Raw genomic sequence first — 23,084 nt, 5'->3', positions numbered from 1 at the left:
ACCAGCAGGGGGCGATAGAGAGCACTCTTCACAGTGCCTCATGGCCAGCTAGCTCCACTGCCTCTTCAGTATTCTCTATCTCCCCAAGCAGGGTGGCTGCAGCTTCTTCGAGCTCCATCAAAAATCTGCCTGGGGGTGGATCCTGGCTTGCCAGTTGTTAGCCGGGGTGTTAGAGGCTATAGCAGCTTCACTTTGAAAGCAAATAGGTCAGCCCTTTCCCTGCCTTACCCATGCCCCCATGGATGTGGACATATTAGCTTGCTTTTCCCTGTCCTTTCCCACTCAGTGGATACAGGCACGTTGGTTCGCCTTTCCCTGCCTTTCCCACTTATCTGAGCCTCCGGAGTGTTTTTATTTACCTCTTTTGCCTCCGCTTTCCTCACAGCGTTAAAAAAATAAAATAAATAATTAAAGTCGCGTCGCGCTTTAGCACAGCGATCTTGGAAAAGAGGTTTTTTTCTTGAGATTCTTCTGCAGGTCCGGAGCTGTGATACTCGGTCTAGTGAGGTAAGAGTGTTTTCTGACTCCTCCGGGGTGGGCCCGCGATCGGGACATTTTTGGCACGAACTGACATTTTTCAATTTTACCGCCGTTTTCGGCAATGGCTGCGGAGACTGTAAAGCGCTGTTCTAAATGTGGCAAGTGCAAATCAGCAGCGGGGCTCTGTAATTCGTGCTGTAGAGCCGGCCCGAGCCTGGCGAGCGGCGATCTTTTGTGCTCTGAGCTGGCAGCGGACGCCAGTTTGGATTTTCCACGTGGCGCGGCCTCCGTTGCGACGGAGAGCCCTGAATCCGGGGGGGGGGGGGGTCCTCTGAGTGAGGCTAATAATAGAGCTGATAGCCCTGGGCAGGATCCGGGCGGTCAGGGAGCGGTTTTCTCCCCTGATTTTATTGTAATGCATAGGGCGTACATGCTTAAAAGAGCTCTTCCACAGGGATCTTCGGACCCTCTCCCTGCCCCCCCCCCCCCCGGTGGATCCTGGCCTTTTGGAGTTGGCTTTGCCTGTTTCTTATCCTCCTGATAAATGCAGAAGGGCTAATTCCCCTTCTGAGTGTGGCGCACCCCCCTTTCTTCCCCCCCCCCCCCCCCCCCCCCCCCCCCGTGGTCGGGCTATGATGATTCTGAGGGGTCTGGCAGAACTTCTTGGGCTGAGGAGCCAGAGTCGGGTGCAGAATTGCCACAGGAGCTTGATGATCCGTCTGCGGTGGGGATTTTCCACCGTGAGGAGCTGCCAGCGCTTATTTCAGATGCCTTACAAGCCCTCTTGATTGAAGATCCTGGGAGTGGCACAGCCTCCTCTGTTAATCCAAGGATGGCTAGTAGCAGAAAGCCTGCTCGAGCCTTTCCTTTGCATGACTCCATCCAAGAGCTTATTTCGGCTCAATGGTCTGACCCTGAGGGACCTTTGAAGGTTGCCAGGGCTGTGGGGCAATTATACCCTCTGAGTGAGGAACATTTGGCTCGCTTTGCAATGCCTAAAGTGGATGCCCTGGTCACGGCTGTGACAAAGAGAACTACCCTCCCTGTTGAAGGAGGTGTTGCCCTGAAGGATATTCAAGACCGCAGGCTTGATTCAGCTCTGAAGCGGCCCTTTGATTTGGCAGGTCTCTCTGTTCGGGCATCTGCATGCAGTTGTTATGCTGCTAGAGCCTGCCTGGCTTGGTTACAGCAGGCAGTGGAACAGCCCGGTGATGGAGCAGAGACCTTATCTGTAGTGGCTCCGCGGATGGAGTCGGCCTTGTCCTTTTTGGCTGACGCCCTTTATGATATGGTCAGAGCTTCGGCTAAACAGATGGCTGTAGCAGTGGCGGCTCGCCGCACTCTTTGGCTACGACATTGGGCGGCGGACATGGCCTCTAAGCAAAGGTTGGTGAAGTTGCCCTTTCAAGGCCTTCTCCTGTTTGGTGAGGAGCTGGAAAACATTGTTAAAGGCCTGGGGGATTCCAAACCTCAGCGCTGCCCGAAGATAGGCCGAAGCCTTCCTCTAAGGATCAGGCGGTCCGCTCCTCTTACAGACCTCGCTTCCGTGAAGCTAGAAGGTACCACCCGGGGCGTGCTGCTGGGTTCACTTCACGTGCCCGCTTTCAGCAGAGAAACTCCTTTCGCTCGGACAAACGTTCGCAGCTGTCGGTTCAAGGCCTGGAGTTCAGGGGCGACCCTCTCAATGATGGTGCGCCGGCCCCCTCCTCGTTTCCTGTCATCGGAGGAAGACTTTCCCTGTTTTTCGAGGAGTGGGCCAAAATCTCCGCAGATCAGTGGGTCTTGGACCTGATCAGAGACGGATACCGAATAGAATTCGATGCCCCGGTGAGAGACGTGTTTGTGGAGTCCCGATGCGGTTCTGCCGCCAAACAGGCGGCGGTAGAGGAGACTTTGCACAGTCTGTGCCAGATAGGGGCTGTGACCCCAGTGCCTCCCGCCAAACAAGGTTTAGGCCGCTACTCCATTTACTTTGTGGTGCCACGAAAAGGCGGGTCTTTTCTCCCGATCCTGGACTTAAAAGAGCTAAACAAGTCCTTAAGAGTGCGGCATTTTCACATGGAAACCCTGCACTCCGTCATTGCGGCGGTACAGCCAGGAGAGTTTCTCACGTCTCTGGACCTGAAAGAAGCTTACTTGCACATACCAATTTGGCCCCCGCACCAGACGTTTTTGTGGTTTGCGGTGTTGGGAAAACATTTCCAGTTTCGGGCCTTGCCTTTTGGCCTCACCACAGCTCCCCGAACCTTCTCCAAGGTAATGGTGGTAGTAGCTGCCTTTCTCAGGCGAGAGGGTATCCGGGTTCACCCGTACCTAGACGACTGGCTCATCAGAGCAAACTCAGAAAAAGAGAGTCATCTAGCTACAGCCAGAGTGGTTTCAGTCCTTCAGTCTCTGGGCTGGGTCATCAATATGGCCAAAAGTTACCTGACCCCCTCGCAATCTCTAGAATATTTGGGGGCCAGGTTCGACACAGCCTCGGGCTATGTGTTTCTTCCCGAGCAAAGGCAGTGCAAGCTTCAGAATCAGATCCATCTGCTCCTGAGGATGCCCCGCCCGCGAGCTTGGGACATTGTCCAGCTGTTGGGATCGATGACGGCCACCTTGGAAGTGGTGCCATGGGCGAGAGCGCACCTGAGACCTCTACAGTATTCTCTACTTCAACGATGGTCTCCAGTATCTCAGGATTATCAGTGCAGACTTTCTTGGCTCCCTGCGGCCCGCCTCAGTATGGAGTGGTGGCTCTCGGACAGCATGTTGCGGCGGGGAATGCCGCTGGCGCTCCCCGATTGGTGCCTAGTGGTGACAGATGCCAGCCTGAAGGGCTGGGGCACACATTGCCAGGGGAAGCATGCCCAGGGTCTGTGGACGCCCGATGAGTCGGAGTGGTCTATCAACCGCCTGGAGTTGAAAGCGGTGTTTCTGGCTCTTCTGGCCTTTCAAGTAACCCTGAAAGGATTGGCTGTCCGAGTGATGTCGGACAACACGACAGCAGTGGCCTACATAAATCGACAAGGCGGCACTCAGTGCAGAGCTCTAGCCGCGCAGGCCGAACAAATTTGCCACTGGGCCGAGCTGCATCTACAGTCCCTGTCAGCAGCTCACATTGCAGGTCAGAGCAACGTGCAAGCTGACTATCTAAGCAGGCATCAGATCGATCCAGCGGAGTGGGAACTAGCAGACGACGTATTCTTGCAGATATGTGCCAAATGGGGCAAGCCAGTGATGGATCTTATGGCGACCAGTTCCAATGCCAAAATCCCGTGCTGCTTCAGCAGACGGAGGGATCCATGATAATTTAGTCATAGCAGATGAAGCCATGAGCCCTCCCTTTATGATTGTCTGTATTGCAGTGATTCTGATTTTAGGTGCTGTTCTTGTTTCCTGAAGTTATATTCCTTCCTTGGGGAGTCGGAAAACAAGCCTTCAGGATTCTTGTTACAGTTATAGGAGGATGAGTTCATTCCCTCCAGTTCATGTTTTGGGAGGATGCAAGTATTCCCTCCATTTATACAAAGTGGAGGACGAGTTTATTCCCTCCAGGCGGATGAGTTCATTCCCTCCTTTTTTGAGTTTATGCCCTTGTTAAGGGGCCATCGTTCGCTGTGAGGAAAGTTCATGTTATTCCCATTGCGGTTTGCTATACTGCTTTGGAAGCTTCAAATACTGAAGAGGCAGTGGAGCTAGCTGGCCATGAGGCACTGTGAAAAATTGAGTGCTCTCTATCTCCCCCTGCTGGTTGATGGACACAACCCATACGTAATGGCTTCATCTGCTATGACTAAAGGAAAGAAAATTATCATGGTAAGAACCTAATTTTCCCATATTAGTAACAGTAATAAAGACTTTTACTCTCACATCTTTTGTGTCTACTGTTGTCATGCACTGCATCCTGCTTCCTTGCTGTTAGCATGAGGGGAAGAAAGAAGCGTATAGTGATGAAATGTTGGTTGCAGAAGTTCGGGAATAATTATTCTCAGGACTTACGTAGTGTGACTTCTTTTTTGCATTTTTTGAAAAGTTTGATCTATTTGGTCAAATATTTTGAAGTTTATTTTGGAGGAGTGGAGGAGTAGCCTAGTGGTTAGTGCAGTGGACTTTGATCCTGGGGAACTGAGTTCAATTCCCACTGCATCTCCTTGTGACTCTGGGCAAGTCACTTAACCCTCCATTGCCCCTGGTGCAAAAATAAGTGCCTGAATATATGTAAATTGAATGTAGTTGCAAAAACCTCAGAAAGGCAGTATATCAAGTCCCATTTCCCTTTCCCTTATGCTCATATTTATTTCATTTGATTCCACCTGGTTGTGTGTGTTGTTTTTATAAAGCTGCCTACAATTCCTTAGATAGAGTGTGTTATAAATGGTTTAAATAAAATAAATATTGAACCTTTTCTAGCCATCTATTTTATGTGCTTACATTTTTGGATATTTTCTTTTTATGACTTCATAGTAACATATTGCAATGGCCTTTTTTCTGGGGTTTTTTCTTTTTAATTGATGTAACCTCGCATTATTCGTGTTTTCTATTGTTGCAAATTTTGAAATTTAAAGAAAATTGTTAAGGAACCCTTTTTACTAAGCATCGCTAACAGGTGGCCTGCGCTATTACTAGCACGCGCTGAGACCACTTTTTAACTGAGAGGTAACATGGCCAATTTTTGTGTATCGGCAATAATGGCCAGGCGCTAATTTTTACATTGGTGTGTGGCCATTAGCACATGAGCCGTTAACTACACCTATTTTCTAGGTGGTAATGGCTCATTCACTAATCATGCAATAATGGGTTAGCACACAGCAATGGCCATGCGCTAATCCATTAGCGCTGAACATGCCCATGCCCCCTGTGCAGAAAAAAATGTAAATTATTTTTTAGCACATGGGAAACACGCATACATGCCAAAACTACTGTGGGACGCCTCCGCATGCCCTGCAGTAGGCATTTTTAACCTATGGTAAGCACGAATTAGTGCTTACCACAGCTTAGTAAAAGGGCCCATAAATTAATGACTGTGGGAGGAAGCCAGAAGAGCATGAAAGTGCATCCCAGTGACTGGAATGAATTTGTGATAGCCAGGAGAAGTAGAAGGGTTAATGGTTATAACTAGGCCAGGTGAATCTTTGGTCTTGCAACCCTTAGGTCTCTCCTGAGAGTTCATTTATTAAAACTTAACATTCATAATTGGCCCAACACCACCTTGTCCAGAACAATACTGTAAAAATGCATAATTGGACATCACACTTTTAAAGCTTTGTTTTGTGTATATTTACATAATAAGGGCAATTTCCGAAATCCAGATAAATGGATTATTTAAAAATTACTCTCCTCTGTAGAGGTAAGAGTACATGCTGATGGCTTCTTGAGATAGTGTGGCAGAACAGCAACTTTTTCCTGCCTTTCTCCTCTCTCTCTCTTCCCCCCCCCCCCCCCCCCCCCCCCAGATGCTGCCACTGTAGGCAACTGCCTAGTCTGCCTAATGGGTGTGCTGCTGTTTGGGTTATGGGAGAAAGTAGGGGAAATGCTCATCTCTATCACCCATCCCCATTGCATGAGTGGGAAGAAAATTAGAGGTGGGGAAGGATGATTGGGAGTGAGATGGAGATAGGGAAGAAAGAAATGAGGCTGTGGGTTGAGATATGCAGATGTATAGAGTGGTAGAGACTGTATGCCTCTTGTTACTTTACTGAAATCTGGGAACAGCAGCAGAATATAATACAGTAGGATCTCAGGGCTGCATATGAAGCAGTCTTCTTTTCTTAGCTGAAGCTATTTATGAACAGTTAGGAACATTTATGAAATATCTTCCTTTCTTTAGGTTGCAGTTCGATCATAGAGATGTAAGACCCAATATTCAAAGGATTTATGCTCCTAGCTTGGAAAGTTATGCTCAAAAATTGGCCTCTTTGAAAATTGATTAGCACTGAGTACATTTTTACTTAGAATTTTATTGAGCTCTTAAATTTAGGGGCATAAAACGTGGGTGGTAACAGGTGGATTTAGGATGAAAAAGGAGCTTAGCACTGATTTTTCAATTCTAGGTTCATAAATTAGGCTCATAAACCTAGGCAAATGAATGGCAGTCTTAAATCTATAGGCATAACTTTTACGTATCTAACTTAAGATGAGTTTTCAGCTGAAAATTTAAGCTCCTAAGTTAAGCTGAAAATAGAGCACAAATTTAGGATCCTAACTTGGGAGCATACATTTAGGAGCTCAGCTTTCTTTGAATATCGGGCCCATAATTTCTGTTTTTAAAAATTAGCTTTCTGAATTTATTTGGCATGATACTCTGTATGACCAGCTGCAATGACCCACAGATAGAGATCAGGAGAGCAGCGGTTCTGGATGGGGATGAAGGAAAGTTTGAATCTGCAACGTGGTATCCCAGCTACAGTATTAACATCTCTGTCTATATACCTGCAGTATGACCTGGAATTATTAGATCCTCGGGGACGCACTCCTCTCCATCTGGCTGTGTCACTGGGGAACTTGGAGTCTGCCAGAGTTCTCCTTCGATTCAATGCCAAGGTCAGCCATGAGAATAGCAGCGGATGGACAGGTGAGAGGTTTTGGGCCATATATAAGACCACAGACAAATCTGCTATGTGATGTGCTGGGTTCTCTCTCTGGTCAACCATATACATTGCAGGCTTTCTGAAATATTTTGCAACCAAATGAATGGAGAAATAGTTGATTCAGATACCTTAATGGAGAAAGTTAAATGGGGACTGCTGTACTGAAGTATTAGGGAGGGGTCTCAGGATGTCTTCCATAAATTGTTCACTCTCTGTCACTTTCATTCTCTTCTCTCTGTCTCTTTCTAGTTTAGGGTTACAGATTTAGATTTCAGTCACTGGGTTTTATTTGGAAAGGTTTTCTACTGATCTTAATTTGTATAATTCACTTACTATGATATTTAATATTGTTTCTCTGTATTACCTCTTTTACTCCTTTGTGTTTTTCCCCTTTCTCTCTCCCTCCCACATCTGTCTCTCTGCTGTTCTGTTTTTTCTTTTCTTTCTCCACCTTTATATGTGTATGTCCCTCTGCTCAGTGCTTCAGGAAGCTGTCAGTACTGGAGATCCAGAAATGGTGCAGTTGGTTCTGCAGTATAGAGATTACCAGCGGGCCACAGAGCGACTGGCAGGAATTCCAGAGCTCCTGAGCAAACTCCGTATGGTATGTGTATGCTGCACCCTTTAGTATTACTACTTATTTTTTCTATGGCGCCACTAGACATACATAGCGCTGTAGATAAAATACATATGAGACCGTCCCTGCTCAACAGAGCTTACAATTTATTCAAGACAGACAACTCCTCAATCCCTTATTTGTCCCATTTATCATGGTAATGATTAAAACAGACATGAGAAACTGAAAAGTTGACTAGAAGCCAAGAATTAAGTGACCTTGTGGTCTGGTTCTGGTCCAGGTACCCAGTGTGTATCCTTGGCTCTTGTGTCTCAGAGCCCAAGGTCTGTACAAGGGAATAAGACATATCATCACCAAATGTACTTGCAAGTTGTCTAAGGCCTTAGGGAAGTCAGTGTCGCAACTGCAAAATCCAGCCTTGCACAACTGACTTCTGACTTCCCTTCTAAGCTCTGTCTTTTTATTTGCAATAATGGAACATGATTGAACATTCCATACATGATTACAATTTGGTTGAACAGTATACTTCTCTCTTTCTCACACATCGCTCGCAACATTTACTGCCCATGTTATCATCTTTGGCTAGACTACATACACATTTCCTCCCTTATGCCTTGTTTCTCATGGTCCTTTATAGTACATTCTGGTTCAGTAATTACAGATAACAGATAATATTCACAGCTCGTTCCTTCTAAGGTTATAGCTCTCATCAAAAGAATTTAATAATCTTTATATGACTGACACAAACTCTCCATTTCTCCTTGGCTTCCTACTGGAACTTTGACACAAATTCTCCACTTTTCCTAGGCCCCTTGATAACAGTGATCATAATATGATTAGATTTGATATTAGCTTTGAAGTATGTATATATAGGAAATCAAATATGTTAGCGTTTCCTTTAAAAAAGGAGACTATGACAAAATGAGAAGAACGGTGAAAAGAAAACTTAGAGGAGCGACTGTGAGGGTCAAAAATTTACATCAGGCGTGGATGATGTTCAAAAACACCATCCTGGAAGCCCATGCCAAATATATTCCGCGTATTAAAAGAGGATAATGGAAGACCAAACGACAGCCGGCGTGGTTAAATAGTGAGGTGAAGGAAGCTATTAGAGCTAAAAGAAAATCCTTCAGAAAATTGAAGAAGGAACCGACTGAAAATAATAAGAAACGGCATAAGGAATGTCAAGTCAAATGCAAAGCACTGATAAGGAAAGCTAAGAGGGACTTCGAAAAAAAGATTGCGTTGGAGGCAAAAACACATGGTAAAAATTTTTTTTAGGTATATTAAAAGCAGGAAGCTGGCAAAAGAATCGGTTGGACCGCTAGATGACCGAGGAGTAAAAGGGGCAATCAGGGAAGACAAAGCCGTAGCGGAGAGCTTAAATGAATTCTTTGCTTCGGTCTTCACCGAGGAAGATTTGGGTGGGATACCGGTGCTGGAAATGGTATTCGAAGCTGAGGAGTCGGAGAAACTTAATGAATTCTCTGTAAACCTGGAGGATGTAATGGGGCAGTTCTACAAACTGAAGAGTAGCAAATCTGGACCGGATGGTATTCATCCAAGAGTACTGATAGAACTGAAAAATGAGCTTGCAGAGCTATTGTTAGAAATATGTAATTTATCCTTAAAATCGAGGGTGGCAAATGTAATGCCGATTTTTTTAAAAAAGTTCCAGAGGAGATCCGGGAAATTATAGACCGGTGAGTCTGATGTCGGTGCCGGGCAAAATGGTAGAGACTATTATTAAGAACAAAATTACAGAGCATATTCAAAAGCAGTGTGTGGAGGAGTGGCCTAGTGGTTAGGGTGGTGGACTTTGGTCCTGGGGAACTGAGGACCTGAGTTCGATTCCCGGCACAGGCAGTTCCCTGTGACTCTGGGCAAGTCACGTAACCCTCCATTGCCCCATGTAAGCCGCAGGGTACAAATGTAACAAAAAAAAAAAAAAAAAACATGGATTAATGAGACAAAGCCAACATGGATTTAGTGAAGGGAAATCTTGCCTCACCAATCTATTACATTTCTTTGAAGGGGTGAACAAACGTGGATAAAGGTGAGCCAGTTGATATTGTGTATCTGGATTTTCAGAAGGCGTTTGACAAAGTACCTCATGAAAGACTCCAGAGAAAATTGGAAAGTCATGGGATAGGAGATAGTGTTCTATTGTGGATTAAAAACTGATTAAAAGAAAACAGAGAGTAGAGTTAAATGGTCAGTATTCTCAATGGAGAAGGGTAATTAGTGGGGTTCCCCAGGGGTCTGTGCTGGGACCGCTGCATTTTAACATATTTATAAATGACCTAGATGGGAGTAACTAGTGAGTTAATTAAATTTGCTGATGACACAAAGTTTTTCAAAGTCATTAAATCGCGGGAGGTTTTCCACGTTAGGAGTCACGGACCAAGAAAAGGGATCTAGGTGCCATCGTTGATGATGCGTTGAAACCTTCTGCTCAGTGTGCTGCTGTGGCTAAGAAAGCAAATAGAATGTTAGGTATTATTAGGAAAGGAATGGAAGACAAAAATGAGGATGTTATAATGCGTTTGTATCGGTCCATGGTGCGACCGCACCTCGAATATTGTGTTCAATTCTGGTCGCCACATCTCAAAAAAGATATAGTGGAATTAGAAAAGGTGCAGAGAAGGGCGATGAAAATGATAAAGGGGATGGGACGACTTCCCTATGAGGAAAGGCTAAAGCGGCTAGGGCTCTTCAGCTTGTAGAAAAGGCGGCTGAGGGGAGATATGATAGAGGTCTATAAAATAATGAGTGAACAGGTAGATGTGAAGCATCTGTTCACGCTTTCCAAAAATACTAGGACTAGGGGCCGTGCAATGAAGCTACAATGTAGTAAATTTAAAACGAATCGGAGAAACTTTTTCTTCATTCAATGTGTAATTAAACTCTGGAATTCGTAAAGGTAAAGGCTGTTAGCTTAGCGGAGTTTAAAAAAAGGTTTGGACAGCTTCCTAAAGGAAAAGTCCATAGACCGTTGTTAAATGGACTTGGGGAAAATCCACTATTTCTGGGATAAGCAGTATAAAATGTTTTGTACATTTTGGGGATCTTGCCAGGTATTTGTGATCTGGATTGGCCACTGTTGGAAACAGGATGCTGGGCTCGATGGACCTTTGGTCTTTCCCAGTACGGCAATACTTATGTACTTATATTCCCTATAGGACCGCTTCCACAGCCTCAAAAAGGTGGGCTTTTAACCTAGATTTGAATATGGCCAGAGATGGAGCTTGATGTACGAACTCAGGAAGTCTATTCCAGTTATAAGTTACAACAAGATAAAAGGAACAGAGTCTGGAATTGGTGGAGAAGGGTACAGATAGGAGAGACTTACCTGATAAACGGAGTTCCTGGGGAGGAGTGTAGGAAGAGATCAGAGTGGACAGATACTGAGAAGCTGCAGAGTGAATACAGCTGTAAGTCTGTAAGAAGAGTTTGAACTGTATATGGAAGTGGATAGGGAGCCAATGAAGTGACTTGAAGAGAGGGGTTATGTGAGTGTAGTGACATTGGTGAAAGATAAGTCATGCAGCAGAATTTTGAACAGGTTGAAGGGGGTGAGAGACCTGTGAGAAGTAAGTTGCAATGATCTAAGCATGAGGAGAGTGTGGATAAGGGTTTTGATATTGTGTTTAGAAAGGAAGGGACAAATTTTGGAGATGTTATAGAGAAAGAAGTGACAGGTTTTAGCAGTCTGTTGGATATATGCAGAGGAGGGAGGAGTCAAAGATGACCCCAAAGTTTCGAGCTGATGAGAATATTATCCACAAAAATGGAAAAAGGGGGAAGAAGAGAGGTGGAATTAATGGGAAAGATAAGAAATTCAGTTTTGGCCATGTTCTGTTTCAGATGATGGTGAGACATCCAGGCAGCAATGTTAGAGAAGCAGGCTAAGACTTGGGCCTAGATTTTTGCTGAAATTTCTGGTGTGCAGAGGTAGATCTGGGAGTCCTCATCCTGAAGATGATACTGAGAGCCATAGGAAGAGATCAGAACACCAAGGGAATAAGTATATATGAAGAAAAGACATGGTCCCAAGACAGAGCCCTGAGGTACACCGAATGAAGTGGAATAGCAGTGGAGGAGGATCCACCAGAACATAAACTAAAAGTGCGATGGGAGAGATAAGAAAACCAAGCCAGTACAGGGCTCTGAAATCCAAGTAAGGACAGCGTATCAAGGAGTAGGTTCTTATGAATAGTGTTAAAAGCAGCAGGTCACTGGAGACGTTAGCAGGGACTGTTTCTGTCGAACGAAGAGGGCAAAAGTGGATAAAGACTAGCTTCAGATGAAAGAAAATCAAGACAACAACGGTGAACATGTTTAAGTAGCTTGGATAAGAAAGGGAGGGGAGGGAGTTGGGGTGATAGTTGGAAGGGCCAGTGAAGGCTTTTTAAGGAGTGGTGTAACCACATCATGTTTGAAGACATCAGGAACAGTTTTAGTGGAAAGTGAAAGATTGAGAATATGACAGAAGGAACGACAGTAGAAGAGAGAGTGCTGAGTAGATGGATGGGAATGAGATCAGAGGAACAGGATGGGTGTGGATAGGTGAGGGGTGGGGTGATCAACAGAGAAATACAGCTTTATGGTTTATAATGGGCTATTTACATAGACATCACATGAACAATACTGGTGCCAGTAGGGCTCCCACCCCTGTTGGTCAGCATTTTACAGGATCAGGACACTGTACCAGTGACATCACAGTGAGAATCCTGAAAGGTAACTTTAAAACCATACAAGAACGTAAGACCTTTGAAGTCAGAATGATTGAATATTTTAACACCCAACAGAAAGGACTTATGTTTCAACTTTTTTATTGTATTATCGTAATAACAGACCATTATACAACACCAAAATGAATATATGTACATCACAGTCAACTACATATATCAGCAATATTTTTTTGTAATGGTTTCCCCCCCCCCCCCCCCATATTCCCCTTCCTCCCCTCCCTCCCTTCCCCTTTCCTCCCCTCCAGCAAGTTGATATATTATTGTGATATTATTGACAAAGGAAAAGGAATAACATCATTTACATAATAAAATATAATAGTATCAACCTCCGTTGTCTTATGTGTTTTCATTTGTTATCCTTCGGTTTCGATTATATAATATAGCCAATATCACATCTTGATCATAAGATCCCCCTCCCCCCCCCTATTAATCTATACATAAGTCTTCTGTTATCACAATTGATACCCAAAAAAATATTACAGAGTGTTAAGAATTCGACTTCTCCCCCTGTGAGTCATCCCGTCCAGATAACACCCCCAGATTTTTAGAAAGCGCTCCTTACGCTTGTATGTCCCTTTTGCCTCTCTCGCTTCCCAAATAAGCAATTGGTGTACCTGGTTCCGCCAATGCCAGAAGGTCGGAGGGTGTGCAGAGGTCCAGTGCTGCATTATGCATTTTTTGGCAATGAGACATGTTTTACGGCATAGCACCATTTTATCTTTATTTAGCCTGGGACAGGTGTCATGTTTATCTAGTACTAGACATAGAGGATTCAATGCTATATCACAGTTGACAATTGTAGATAGAAACACAGCTATGTATCTCCAGTATTTTTTTATTACAGGGCACGCCCATATCGCATGATATAGCGTATTATCTGCTCCCTGACATTTCAGGCAGGTAGCGGTATGGATGCCCCCTGATTTGTATAACTGTGTCTGGGTAAAATAAGCCCTATGCAATATACGAAACGCAAATTCCCTAAGGTTAGCCCCTCCTACTATTCTGGGTATATCCTGTATTTGTTTTATAATATTCCAACCTGTCAATGCTCTGCCTATATCTACTTCCCATTTCTGACGAAGTTGACTAAACTCTCTCTCAGGCATCAGTCCCCACAATTTCATATGTATGCTGGAGATTGACGGCACCTCTTCAGCTATTTCTTCGAAGAATTTTCTAATTTTCTCACCTAATTGTTTCTTAATTTCATCTGTGTTTAATGTGCGCACATAGTGTGTGAGTTGGCTATGCGCAAAATGATCTCTCCATTGTGCATTAGTTTGCATTTGTGTTACTGCTTTTATATGCCCATCAACCCCCAATATATCCTGCATGGTTGCTATGCCGTTTCTTTCCCATATGACAAAAGTTTGATTCTCAATCCCAGGTACAAACATCGGGTTGCCCCTAATAGTTAATAGCTCGGTGTTAAAGGGGTCTCTCCCCAGGAGTTTCCCTATATATCTCCACGCTTCCCTGATAGGCTGGAGCAAGACACTATGTTTAAATCTTTGGGGGAGTATCGTATTCTGGGTGTGTAATAACGCTAAATAATTATATGGGGCGAAATACACCGTCTCATACTCAAGTGGTGTATGATCTGATGTATTCATTAACCAATCTCTAACCTGTCTTAGCAAGCAAGCCATATTGTAGTATTTAATATTTGGAATCCCCATTCCCCCTTGTCTCCACCCTCCTAGCAGGAATTTCAATTGAAGTTTGGCCCTTTTCCCAGCCCAACAGAATTTTCTCAGAATTTTATAAAAGTGTTTTATGTCAGTCTGCTTAAGTTTTAGTGGTAGAACCTGTAAAACATACAGCCATCTCGGCATTATCACCATCCTTGTTAAACATATCCTCCCTGTCAAAGATATCGTGAGGTTCTGCCAAGAATTTAACTGGTGTATGGTCTGCTCCTTGAGTTTGCTTACATTTAAATCATATAGATCTCTTGTATTTACCGGTAATAGAATGCCTAAATATTTAAAGGATTTAGTTGCCTGCTTTAAAGGGAAATCTATGGGCCACAAACTATGGGCATCTGTATTTATAGCTAAGGCCTCTGATTTGTCAAGATTTAGCGTGAATCCCGAGTAGTCTCCAAATTCCTTAAAAATCTCTAGTACATTACCCAGCGCTTCTCTTGGGTTCTTTAAAATAATTAACAAATCATCTGCAAATGCAGCCATTTTGAACTGCTGATGTTGTATGTCCACTCCAGGCACTGCTGGACAGTCTTGAATATCCCTAATTAGAGGGTCCAAATATAATGCAAATAGTAAGGGCGACAACAGGCAGCCTTGTCTCGTTCCCCTGCCTATATGAATTGCCTCAGATAAGTTCCCGTTGACCATTACCTGCGCTAAAGGGGCTGCATATAAAGCTTTAATCGCCTGTACAAACTCTCCTTTTATACCATATCCCTCCATCACATCATATAAGAACGACCATTCCACTTTATCAAACGCCTTTTCAGCGTCGAAACTAATCATTAAAGCTTGTTCATTAGTGTGCTCTAAATATTCCAATGATGTCAAAATTCGTCTGAGATTCTTAGCAACCGACCTGCCCTGCACAAAGCCAACTTGAGCTTCATGGATTATTTTTGGTAGAACACGGCCTAATCTATTTGCTAAAATTTTTGCGAACAATTTTGCTTCATGGTTAATGAGCGATATTGGGCGACACGATGTTACTAATTACGCGTCTCGATTGGGCTTTGGAAACACAATTATACGTGCTAGATTTAAATGCTCAGGTAATGTACCATTTGATATCCATTCTTTAAACACTTTAGTTAATGTGGGTACAATCGATTCTCCCATTAATTTATAAAATTCTGCTTTGTATCCATCGGGACCTGGCGCTTTACCCATCTTGCTATGTCCTATAGCCCATGTGATCTCATCCTCACTAATCTCCGCGTTCAATAAATTGCGGTCTTGTTCATTTATCTGTGGGATCATAAGGTTTTGAAGATATTGCGTGCCTGATAGTCCTTCTTGTTCTGTGGAGCTATATAAGTGTTGATAATATGTTTTAAATTCTTGTCTAATTCCTTTATTAGAATGTATCAAATTTCCCTCTTGTGTTTTTATACTAGTGATATTTCTGGAAGCGTATCTAGGGGCAATAACTCTTGCTAGAAGTTTCCCTCCCTTATTCCCAAATTTATACAATTGGAATCTATAATATGTTTGGGATTTCACTTCTCTATCATGTAGTAAGGAGTTATAAGCCGCCTGTATTTCCAATATCTCCTGTCTAAGCCGAGGACATGGATTTAAGCCATAATGTCTATTCGCTTCTCTCAATTGTTTCTCCAGTCGCAGGATTTCCCTATCTCTTGCGCGCTTGTATTGGGTAGTAAAACTGATAGCTTCTCCCCGCAAGACCACCTTTGCAGCTTCCCAAAAACTAGTTGAAGTTGGTACTGTGTCCTCATTAAAATGTTTATATTCTGCCCATTTCGTTTGTAAATATTCTCGAAATCTCACATTATTTACTAAATATGTTGGGAACGTCCACCCCCGAAATTTCTCTTCTTCCACTCCCCCCATCCAATTCATATGTACCGTCGCGTGATCCGAGATAACGCACGGTCCTATATCAGCGTCTCTAATTGTGGGAAATAATGTGCTTGATGCTAATAAGTAGTCAATCCTGGAAGAGGTACCATGAGATCTTGACATATGTGTATATTCCCTGGTCCCAGGATGCAACGTCCGCCATATATGTATGAGATCTAGTGTGGTGCATAATTCGGGTAGTCCTCTAGTTTGTGTTCGGTGGATTGTTGCCAAAGGGTGCGACCGGTCTACTTGTGGGTCCCAGGTCATATTAAAATCTCCTCCCAGTATTATTGGCATTGATTCTAAGCGTACTATTTGTGCCACTAGTTTTTTGTAAAATTTAAGATCTAGGACATTTGGAGCATATATACTGCCCAGTAAGAGTTTTTGTCTACTAATTGTGACAATAGCTAACACATATCGTCCCTCAGGATCCTGGATTATCTTATGAATATGGTGTGGTATTCCTTTTCTAATTAAAATTGCTACTCCCCTTTTTCTCCCCACCGCTGCTGTTGATATACATTCCCCCACCCACCATTTGTTCAATTTAGCATGTTCTTCTGCAGTTAAATGTGTCTCTTGTATAAAGGCTATGTCAGCCCTAAGCCTCTGGAGGTGTCTTAAAATTTTTGATCTTTTTATGGGCGAAGGGATGCCCCCAACATTCCATGTAATAATCTTAATTAGTGCATCTATTTTGGCTTTCCATCTCCACATTTACATGATCTTGATGTCCGAGAGGTGCCGGCCCAGCCTCCAGCCCCTCCCCCTGTTCTAATAATCTAGCGAATAGTCTATCTTTCTTTTCAGATATCACTTGTGTTGTCTGGCAGTGTCTCCTGTACCCACCCTCCCTCCTCCCCTCCCCTATCCCTTCCCTTCCCCTGTGAATCCCCTCTCCCCCCCTTCTATCCCCTTCTATTCCTATTGGAATTAGGTCACCTTCGACGCCTTTCCCTTTTTTTCCCCCCTGTTCTAACTTATGTGCAGTATATTCGTCCTACTGATTCCCTCTATATATTAACTCGCTGATGAATCTTTTACATGTTTTTGACCCCTCTATCGATTACTAACAAATTTTAAACTTTAACCATACAGTGCAAATTACATAAATATCAATGCAGTGTTTTATAATTACTCAACAGTCTTCTCTTCATCCTTGTATTATCTGCTATTAGGACAGTTCAGTAAGTCTATGATGATCATCCTCAGAACTTTATGTGGTTTTCATCGGCCAGGTCGGTGTTACACCATCTATGTCCCGTTACTGCCATGAGTCAGCTTCATTTGTAATCCAAGGTTTCTGTAATTATAGCATAATCCACGGTTTCAATTATAGTCTCACGTTCATGTTGTGGGTCCTTCCAACTAAGCCCCAACATCCTCTTTATAGCTCTTTTTAAAGTTGCTTCTTATGCTTTACCATTTTCACAATAGTTCTACCGATCTTTAAGCTAGGATCCTGTGTTCAGTTTAATAGTAACAACAGTACAGCTTGACATATTTGTTCATCATATCTTTCTTCATCTCTGTATTAGCTTCTGTCGGATTAAATCAAGATATTTGTTGCGGTTAAGTTAGTAAGTTTAGATGGTTTTCATTATGCCTTTTCAAAATTGTTCAGTCTGCATTTCAGTTCAGTCTTACTGCATCCTTTTTTGTAGGCTCAGCTTCCCTTGTAATGTAGAATCTTCTATTGGGACCATGTTCATAGTTGAATTCTGTGTTTTATTCTTTCTGCTGATGTTTTCCACTTTTTACACCCATATCTGTTCTACTATATTAGTTTAACACAGTCTCAACTTCAGGGTGAAATTGCTATTAATATTAATGTCCTTCTGTTGAGATTTCTTGATCTTAGTGTCACCAATTGGTGCGTTGGTTATTTATCTCTTCCATTTTTATATTTTCTTCATATGTGCATAATAGCTCTTCAGTTTTCTCCTTCCAGTTGGTCTATGAACTCTTTTGCCTCCTCTGCTGTGGTAAATATTTTATTTCCCGTTTGGTGGGTTACTCGCAGTTTCGCAGGATACATCAATGCAAATCTAACTTTTCGCTTTATCAGCTCCGAGCATACTGGAGAAAATTTCTTTCGTTGCGCCGCTACCGCGGCTGAGTAATCTTGAAAGCATAATACTTTCCTATTGCCGCTATGTAGATCTTTTCCACTTCTCATCCCTTGCAAAATGGCTACCTTGTGGGCAAAATTAAGTACGCGACATATAACTACCCTGGGCTGCCCTTCTGCTCCCTGCTTGAGGTCCAGCCGATGCGCTCTTTCAATTCGCAGCGGGCCCAGCGCGGTCGGTAGCTGTAATTCTTTAGTAAGCCATGTCTCGAGGTATTTGGCCAGGTCTCTCTCTCCTAGCTCTTCAGCAAGCCCTACAAGACGAAGGTTGTTACCCCTCGATCTATTTTCGAGGTCTTCGATTTTATCGGTGTAAGTAGCGATTAGCTTTCGTAAACGGCTTACTTCTGTTTCCACCTTGTCCACACAATCTTCCGTATCGCTTGCCCGTTGCTGATACTGTCCCATGTCCAATTGTATTTGCGTTACGCTGTTATGTAATTGTTCCAGTTTGTTATCCAGCGCTCCCAACTTTTTCTCCAGAATGGCTTCCAGTGCCTGAGTAACTTCCCCAACAATCTCGGCTGCCCACGCGGATCCCACCGCTGATGTCCCCGGGCTCGCCGGAGCCGCCATCTTGTCGTCGGGCGGCCGGGTCTTTTCTCTGTTTTTTCTGGTGATCTTAGATGTCATTCTCCTCCGAAGTGGTATTAAACTTTTCTCCTTTTAAACACTCTTCGTTTACCTTCGTTTGTGGGGTCTTGTATCCAAATTTTAGGACGATTTTCTGTTGAAGAATCTAAGGGAAGGCAGGAGCTGCGCAGTTAGCGTCTTCTCCCGCTCATCGCGTCACGTGACCCCCACACAGAAAGGACTTAACAAGGATCTGGGGTTCCTAGCCCATTATAAACCACAAAGCTGTATTTCTCTGTTGATCACCCCATCCCTCACCTATTCACACCCATCCTGTTAGAATATCAATGATATGCTTTGATGTCCCCATGCATACCTCCTACCCACCCCCATCCTCCCACCCTGTCAGACTGTCATAGTAATGCTTGAATGTTTTCACTTATATACACTGTCAGCTAGCACATTTGCTTATTTCCGATCTGATGAAGAAGGGCAACCTTCGAAAGCTAATCAAGAAATGTATTAAGTTATGTCCAATAAAAAAGGTATCATCTTATTTTCTTTTCCATGTTTTATTTTGTTTTGATTTCTATTGATAACCTTAAGAGTGGACTAACAAGCTGCCACACTCCTCTAGAAAAGGAAAGAAAATGGTAGGGTTTGTAGGAAGGTTGAGAGAATGAGGAGGGGGAAGGAGAGATGGAGGTGACTTGGTGGAGAACTCAAGGTTACTCTTGTGAACCTTGTCATGGAAGTACACAGCCATAGTCTGGGGAGAAAGTGAAAGGGGGAAGGGGAGGATTGGAGGTGGGAATACTTTTAGGAGAGAGTTCAGTCTGGCAAAGAGACAGGTTTGGACCCAAGATAGTTTGTCAAATTGATTTAGTAGGCTTGTTTTGCAAGTGAAAGCAGACTAGAAGGAGGTCAACAAGAATTTAAAATGTATGAAGTCAGCATGAGCATAAGATTTTAGCCAAATGCGCTTAGCAGAATGGGAACGTGGATAGCGGATTCTGGAGTCAGCCAAGGCTAGAGTCTGGTATGCCTTACAGAACAGGAAATGGGAGGAGTGAGAGTGTCTAGGGCAGAGGAAAGAATAGTATAATAGGAAGAGACAGCTTCATTGAGAGAGATGGATAACATATGAAACAGTGGTGGAGAGTGCAAGGATCAATAGCCTGAAGATTTCTAAATGTGTCGTTGAAGATTGGACGACACTGGTGGGGGGGGAGGAGTGATAAGTGTGAAAGTTATCAGATGATAGAGGAAGAACTGTGGTGGAGAAATTAGAGCGTGTGCATTTGGAGAAGATGACAAGATTGAGGCAGTGGCCATGCTGATGAGTAGGGGTAGAGGAGCACAGCTGAAGAGTGAATGAGGATGTTAAAGCAAGAAACTTAGAGGCATAAGAGTCAGAGGGGTCATTAGCATGAGCAAGGAGAATTTGGTTTAAGAGAAGAAAAGCCAGGAGCAATGGAGAAGAGGGACTTATCAAAAAATGACACTAACTGGAGAGGTAGTAGTGTGATTAGGTGGATGGAGTGGACTTCAGAGGAAATGCTGAAGAAGAGGCTGAAATTACAAGAATGTGAGAGTAGCAGCCTGACAGCACCATTTCAGCCAGCCAGGTGAGCTGTATAGGAGAAAAGATAGCCTCCTTGACACAGGGCAGCAACTGAAGCAGAATCTTTAGGGAAAAGCCATGTCTCAGATGGAGAGTACAAGGGATAAAGAGGTTGTGGATGTAGGCAAGCTTGTTGCAGATAAAGTGGACATTCCACAGGGCACATGAGAAAACCAGATCCACAGGGCACATGAGAAAAACAGAGGAGGAGGAAGGAGAGGAACTGAAATAAGATTGTAGAGGATGTGATTTGACCTGCTCAGGTAGGGTGAGAGTTGATTTGGAAGGCCTGGATTGGGATTGATCTCCCGAGAAGGAGCGAGAGAATATCCCAAGCCCATTAAACAGAACTTTAGAGACGCATCCCCTGGGATTCTTCACTGAGCCAGTTACATATAGGAACTTGAGTCAAGGAGATAACTCCAGTATTCACCTTAAATGCAGTAAACAGGACCTAGGATCTTTTTTGGGATATCTACTGTAGAAGAGGTGAACCAACTGGGAATCTCTTGGAAATCCTCTGGAGCATATATACCCTTTAGGTCAGTGGTTCCCAACCCTTTTCATATCTTGTTGTGGCATACTGTAAGCTTTTCTTGCCCCCATCCCTCTGACATAATCGTTTTCCATTACACCTTGAGCATGATCATCTTCCCCAACCCTCTAGTGCAATCATTTTCTCTCCCCTCTCAACTTGATAATTTAATCATTTATTTCTCCTTTTCAGTCCCCTCCACCTCCATGTGGTCAGCCAGCAGTAGTTGGACAAATAGTGCCTTTTCTCCTACTGTAGCTGCCCTTATAGTCTTATGAGATCCACTGGCCCTGTGCAGTTCAGACTATGGTTGGAAGCCAACAGAAAAGAAGTCAGCAGCAGGAGAAAAGTGCTGCTCATGGATTCCAGCTGTTGGCTGGAGGGCATCATGTAGCGGGTGGGGAGAAGACTGTGCATGGACAGCCATAGTCTGGCCGGAACCTCTTCCCTAGATGGCCCTCTGGAGCACATAAATGTGACTGTTGGGCAGACTGGATGGACCATTCAGGTCTTTATTTGCCATCACTTATTATGTTACTATGTAGCACGGTGGGTAGGATGAGCTTCTTAAGCAGATGTGTACCCATTATGGATCCTCTGGAGCAAATGTGTTATTGGCCCCTGGAACCCTCTGGGGCATGGGCATTGCTGTAATTCCCCACACTCTGCCATTTTATTTTTCTGAATTTTGCATTTTCCTTTCCTTCCCCCCAGGCTCCTGATTTTTATGTGGAAATGAAATGGGAATTCACCAGCTGGGGTAAGTTCTTAGTATGGATTTAAAGGGTGAATGGAACTAGTAGGATTAATTTTAAAATCTTCCTCTTTATTACTTTCTTCCTTGTCTGTTTGCTCTTTCTGTCCATTTTATTTATCTCCCTTCCTCGCTCTCTCATGCCCCGATGCTCAGAAACAAATGCAGGCACTAGAGGCCATTAGTGCCAGACTAATGCCCGTATTTGCAAGCACACCATGCTCAGAGGGAAACAACGTGGGAATTGGCACACGTCCTGAAGAACAGTGCAAATGACATTCAAATGTAGTCAAAAGGATGCAGATGAGGGAATTTCCTATTCCCTCCAATGCAGCTAGTAAGGACGCCCTTACCACTGAGCTGGCGTTAACTGTCTGCACAGGCTCCGAGGTGAATTTTGAGGCCCCTTTCCTGCACAGCACGGCCCTCCCTCCCTGGCCACCTGGCTCTTCCTCCATATAAATTAAATGGAATCATGACAGGAATGTAAAGTCTACATCAGCCATCATACTAAGGGGGATAAGATGTGAAAACAGTTTTTAAAACATATAAGCTATTGGCTGACCTTCTTTCTGTAAGTTTCCCTCTCCATAGCACAGGATCATTCCCTCCCTCTCTGCCATAAAACAGGCAGCAGGAGGATGGGCTTAAAAAGAGCCTAGCAGCAGCAACATTTACACAGCCAGCCCAGCTAAGTCAAACATTGGAGCAACTTTACCTGCACGAAACTGCAGAGGTTGTGCATCCTCCCCCTGGCTATGCAGGGCTCCCTTTTGTGTGCATGTGCTGGGCACGTCCCCCCCCCCCCCTACGTCCCAATGCTGAGTGCTAACAGCACACATGAAATTTGCATGCCATTAACGTTGAGCATAGGGCAGTTCCTTTGTGGCGTTGTTGCAGCTTTACTTTCCAGCACTGTTTTGTACAGTGCTGGAGTTTTGAGTGTCGGGCTGTCATTATCTCTCCCTCTTGTTCTCCTTCCTTCAGTTCCTCTCGTCTCCAAGATGTGCCCCAGTGATGTTTATCGGGTCTGGAAGCGAGGAGCGAATCTCCGAGTTGACACTACCCTCCTAGGTTTTGAACACATGACATGGCAGCGAGGGAGGCGGAGCTATATCTTCAAGGGTGAAGGTCAGAGGTCGTGTGTAATAGGGGCACAGACAGAAATGCATGATGGATATATTTTTTGTATATGCTGTGCAAAATACATTCCTTTGTAGCTGTCTCTTAAAAGGTTTTAATATATATGTGGATAAGGGTGAGCCAATTGATATAGTGTATCTGGATTTTCATAAGGCATTTGTCAGTGTCCTTCATGAGACTTCCCAGGAAATTTAGAGTCATGGAATAGGAGCAGTGCTCTAGGTTGGATTGGGACCTGGATAAGGATAGGAAACAGATTAGAACTAATTAGTCCATTTTCTCAATGAAAATTGTAAATAGTCAAGGACTCATGAATCTGTACTTTAACTGGTACTTTTGATCTGGGAAAGGGACTGA

General features: G+C 43.9%; 1 protein-coding gene across 1 annotated transcript in view; it reads left to right on the top strand.

The window, feature by feature from the left end:
• ANKRD13D (ankyrin repeat domain 13D) overlaps window positions 1-23,084 on the top strand; it is a 112,487-nt gene that overhangs the window by 19,943 nt on the left and 69,460 nt on the right. The window contains exons 2-5 of the mRNA XM_030185777.1: window positions 6,904-7,039; window positions 7,535-7,659; window positions 21,545-21,590; window positions 22,572-22,715. Of these exons, the coding sequence (XP_030041637.1) occupies window positions 6,904-7,039; window positions 7,535-7,659; window positions 21,545-21,590; window positions 22,572-22,715 (451 nt within the window). The remainder of the gene's footprint in view (window positions 1-6,903; window positions 7,040-7,534; window positions 7,660-21,544; window positions 21,591-22,571; window positions 22,716-23,084) is intronic.

This window comes from Microcaecilia unicolor, chromosome 1, assembly GCF_901765095.1.
Source record: "Microcaecilia unicolor chromosome 1, aMicUni1.1, whole genome shotgun sequence".
Lineage (NCBI taxonomy): Eukaryota > Metazoa > Chordata > Amphibia > Gymnophiona > Siphonopidae > Microcaecilia > Microcaecilia unicolor.
Note: the sequence above shows the minus strand (reverse complement) of the source record. Positions and strands in the feature narration are given on the sequence as shown.